Source organism: Electrona antarctica, assembly GCF_951216825.1.
Source record: "Electrona antarctica genome assembly, chromosome: 2".
Lineage (NCBI taxonomy): Eukaryota > Metazoa > Chordata > Actinopteri > Myctophiformes > Myctophidae > Electrona > Electrona antarctica.
The window spans coordinates 18,398,489-18,403,488 of NC_136807.1; the positions used below are offsets into that span (position 1 = coordinate 18,398,489).

At 41.9% G+C, this 5,000-nt stretch overlaps 1 protein-coding gene across 1 annotated transcript in view; it reads left to right on the forward strand.

The window, feature by feature from the left end:
* cacna1fb (calcium channel, voltage-dependent, L type, alpha 1F subunit) overlaps window positions 1–5,000 on the forward strand; it is a 43,173-nt gene that overhangs the window by 30,867 nt on the left and 7,306 nt on the right. The window contains exons 34-41 of the mRNA XM_079514121.1: window positions 499–590; window positions 1,295–1,454; window positions 2,139–2,266; window positions 2,592–2,688; window positions 3,087–3,189; window positions 3,594–3,695; window positions 4,227–4,357; window positions 4,574–4,699. Of these exons, the coding sequence (XP_079370247.1) occupies window positions 499–590; window positions 1,295–1,454; window positions 2,139–2,266; window positions 2,592–2,688; window positions 3,087–3,189; window positions 3,594–3,695; window positions 4,227–4,357; window positions 4,574–4,699 (939 nt within the window). The remainder of the gene's footprint in view (window positions 1–498; window positions 591–1,294; window positions 1,455–2,138; window positions 2,267–2,591; window positions 2,689–3,086; window positions 3,190–3,593; window positions 3,696–4,226; window positions 4,358–4,573; window positions 4,700–5,000) is intronic.

Below are 5,000 nucleotides of genomic sequence, written 5' to 3' on the forward strand. Positions count from 1 at the left end.
ATGTTATATAATGTTGTTGATGGTCATCGCCGTTGATCTGTCAACTGACATTCTGATCTGTCAACTGACATTCTGATGTTTCAGATTCTTACTGTTTGCCAATTTATCACAGCCACACTGCAAACCTTTTTGAACATTTTAGAAAAATCTTAAACGTACAATAATAAATAACGAAAAAGTTTGAGAACTACTGATGTATATAGGGCATTTGGGCCTCAACGCTGTGTAATGTGAAACCTCTTTACCCTTGTGCAGACGTTTGGGAAGGTAGAATGGGCCTCAACGCTGTGTAATGTGAAACCTCTTTACCCTTGTGCAGACGTTTGGGAAGGTAGAATGGGCCTCAACGCTGTGTAATGTGAAACCTCTTTACCCTTGTGCAGACGTTTGGGAAGGTAGAATGGGCCTCAACGCTGTGTAATGTAAAACCCCTTTACCCTTGTGCAGACGTTTAGGCCTCAACGCTGTGTAATGTGAAACCTCTTTACCCTTGTGCAGACGTTTGGGAAGGTAGCGATGCAGAGTTACACTCAGATCAACAGGAACAACAACTTCCAGACATTTCCTCAGGCTGTGCTGCTGCTCTTCAGGTCTATATACTCCTCTTCTTCCTCTTCCTCTGTCTCCTCCTCACTGGAGGAGGAGTGAGAGTACAAGTGAAAGTACTGCATTAAAAATGTTACTTGAGTAAAAGTATCAAAGCAAACAAAAAAGGTAGGAGCGCACGCCGCACACCAATAGTGGCGAGTTGCTGACCACGGGAGACAAACTTGAAATTAGGAAGGAGAGGTCGCACAGCTCGTAGTCACGATGCAAAAAACCTTTTATTGGGTTACCAACGTTTCTTCAGGGTATATACCCTGAAGAAGGCATTTTGTAGCAGAAACAGAAACGTTGGTAACCCAATAAAAGGTTTTTTGCATCGTGACACTTGAGTAAAAGTACAAATGACATCAAAATATGCTTGTACTACAGGATGTCCTATTTCCCAATTTTCTTTGTCAAAACCTTTTGATTGGACCATAATAAATAAATAACGTTTCATTTAGGCTTTGTAAACAAAAAATTCACAGGAAATTTGAAAACGTATGATTTCTTTTAACATGGAAAAGATTACGACAATGACGCGAAATAATTGTGATTATCCTAGTTATCCTAGTTGAAAGTGTTGAATCTACAGTATGTATTATTATTATTATTATTATTATTATTATTATTATTATTATTATTATTATTATTATTATTATTATTATTATTATTATTATTATTATTATAAATTGTGTTGTTATTGTAGGTGTGCTACAGGCGAGGCGTGGCAGGAGATCATGCTAGCCAGTATGCCTGGGAAACGGTGCGATCCAGAGGCGGACTCTGAACCAGGAGAGGAGTTCACCTGTGGGAGCACCATTGCTATTATCTATTTCGTCAGTTTCTTCATGCTGTGTGCTTTCCTGGTGAGACGCGCACGCACGCACGCACGCACGCACGCACGCACGCACGCACGCACGCACGCACGCACGCACGCACGCACACACACACACACACACACACACACACACACACACACACACACACGCACGCACGCACGCACGCACGCACGCACGCACGCACGCACGCACGCGCGCGCGCGCGCAAACAACAACATTAATCCCTTAAATCCGCTGTACTTAGTTGACCGGGGTCCCCCAGGGCTCTACACTATGCCTGCTGCTTTTGTCCTCTCAACACCAAATCTCTGTTCCGTAAATAGCAGATCTACATGCAAGCTCCCAACACGCAGAACCTTCACCCCAGCATAGGAACACTACAGGGTTTATTTGGTTTGATTATTTGTACAGTGTTTGCGTCCTCTCCCTGTTTGGTTGTGTCATTTTTTTATTTATTTTTTAAGATATTTTTTTGCGGCTTACGCCTTTTATTGGTTTTTGAAGGGACAGACAGTAGGCTGACAGGAAACGGGAGAGAGATGGGGGAAGACATGCAGTAAAGGCCGTGTCGGGCTCGGGAGTCGAACCCGCGGCACACTGCGACTGGATTACCAGTCGGGTGCCCAGACGGTTACGCCACCGCCTGGGCCTTTGGTTGTGTCATTGATTCGTTCACATTACCACCTGTTGTTTATTTGTTCTGTCATTCAGATTATCAATCTGTTTGTGGCCGTCATCATGGACAACTTTGACTATCTGACACGCGATTGGTCCATCTTGGGGCCGCATCACCTGGATGAGTTTAAGAGAATCTGGTCAGAGTATGACCCAGAAGCCAAGTAAGATGTTTCATTTAAATCACAGATTTTTACATAAGATATTGTTGATTGTAGAAACCTTGTATCTCCATGTTTAAATGTTGTGAGCTTGTAGATCAGCTATTTTCACTATTTTACCTTTTTATAATAATAGAAAGGAACTGTTTAGGACATACAAGGATTCCACTTGGCAGCAACGATAGTTCATGTCCATGATTCTGAGATGAGCTCTGTCCATGGTTCTGAACCACATGGACTGTGAGCTGTCCATGGTGCTGAGTAGTGCTGGACTACAAATCTGTGGTCAAATGGGGCTCTTACCTTTCAGTTCTGTGTTTGAATGAAGGGGTCGTATAAAACACCTGGATGTGGTCGCTCTGCTCCGAAGAATCCAGCCTCCTCTGGGTTTTGGAAAACTGTGTCCTCATAGAGTGGCTTGCAAGGTAATGTAACAGATCACACAAGAACATAGATAATACTGCATAGACAGATATGACAATATGTACATATATGCATGTATAATCTCTAAGAGTACACGACATACTGGCTTGATACGAAACCAGTTAAATTTTACATATAGAAGGTACATACTGTACCAGCTGGATATGCCATATGCATATTTTTCGTTCTATTTTTCTTTTTGTCCATGCTCTCCTGCCACCCCACATTCTTTTCTTTTCTCTTTCTGAAAATAACAAAAATGATGGAGCTAGATCAAAATGTTAACCCACTTCTTTAAACCTATAAACGTGTGATGTCACAATACATTTGATTCTGAATTGCCAACCTTCTCCCTCTCCCCCCCCCCCCCCCCCCCCCCCTCTCTCTTTCTCTGTCTCAGAGATTGGTAGCTATGAACATGCCTCTGAACAGCGATGGAACGGTAACATTCAACGCTACTCTGTTTGCTTTGGTCCGCACAGCTCTCAAGATAAAGACTGAAGGTTTTTAATAGTCACAATCATTATGCTTTTATATTTGTAGTCAAACTTTTCTTGGATGTTCCTTCAAATGCTTTATACACTGTATTTATGTGTATTATTATGAAGTGTTTAAAATGTTACCGTACCGCCTCTCACCCAAATGAACAGTTTTTGTGTTATTGTGTGGATCCAAGCTATCCAAGCAATCCAAGCTAATAGAAACTGCAGGCTTTCTGTTCCTGAAAAGTTGCAATACGAAAATGGAAGCCATCGTTCTCACGATAATACAAATCTAAATATATATACTTTTTAAATTGTGGTATTTTATCATGAACATTAGTGATATGAAGATGGGTTGAAAAGTGTTGAAGTGGTCCCTTACGTATTGTATTCATGTGTTACTGTATTGTTGTGTTGTTCTATAGGAAACCCAGAGACAGAGAATGAAGAGCTGAGAATCATCATCAGAAAGATTTGGAAGAGAATGAAACCCAAAATATTGGATGAAGTCATTCCTCCACATGAAGGTACTTCTACTAGCGCTACCACCACTACGGCTACTTACTAATTAGCTTACTATACCTACAGTAATTAGCTTACTACCTTATGTCCAAAATTGACTATTTTGTGACACTCTTGTGTGATGAAGTAGGGCATTAATTTGACCACTTTAAAATGTTCTAATATGGACATACAAGGTTTCTGCCCGATCGCGATGTATTTTAACTAGACTAGTGCTATGTTAACCAACACCATCACTACTGCCTGCTGCTGCTGGTACTACTAGGTTATGCAAGGGTTATGTCACCCATTGGTAAATACAAGGGTTATGTCACCCATTGGTAAATACAAGTATGCATTTCCAATAAAAACAAATACATCTATGGGTGATTCGATACTTTTGAACACTACTAATGTATGATTATGTATGTAATTTCTTCCTCCAGTGTTTATCACAGGTGCTGACTTTCATTGAATTCAATACTCTCTCTCTCTCTCTCTCTCTCTCTCTCTCTCTCTCTCTCTCTCTCCCCCCCCCCCCCCCCCCTCCCCCCCAGAGGAAGAAGTGACTGTAGGGAAGTTCTATGCAACATTTCTGATCCAGGACTATTTCAGGAAGTTCAGGAAGAGGAAGGAGAGAGGAGGGTTAAATGGAGAAGAAGAGGCCAGCAACCCATCTGCTATGCAGGTACGCACGTGTGTGTGTGTGTGTGTGTGTGTGTGTGTGTGTGTGTGTGTGTGTGTGTGTGTGTGTGTGTGTGTGTGTGTGTGTGTGTGTGTGTGTGTGTGTGTGTGTGTGTGTGTGTGTGTGTGTGTGTGTGTGTGTGTGTGTGTGTGTGTGTGTGTGTGTGTGTGTCTAACTGTGTTTGTGTATGTGAATTTGTGTGTTTGTGCGTGCGTGTAGTTGTGTAAAGCTGGTCTGAAGACTCTTCAGGATCTGGGTCCAGAGATGAGGCAGGCTCTAAATGAGGACTTTATTGAGGACCCAGAGGAAGACCAGCTGTCTGAGGAGGACGAAGCTCCATACAAGGTATGTCTGACACCACTTACTAAAGCCCCTGAAAATAGCAGACCTACAAGCTCACAGCATGTCGAGTATGCAACGCTTTGTGAGCTTGTAGGTCTGCTATTTTCTCTATAAATTAGACTTAACCCTGCCCACCTGGAGTTATCTGAGCAATAAAGCTCATACCGTCATAATTTGTGGAGAGTAACAAAGTACTGTACATTTACTTGAGTACTGTTCGTAAGTAAATTGTTTGAGAATTTGTACTTTACTTGACTACAGTATTTGTATTTTTGGATACTTTCATGACACTATATTCAAAAGA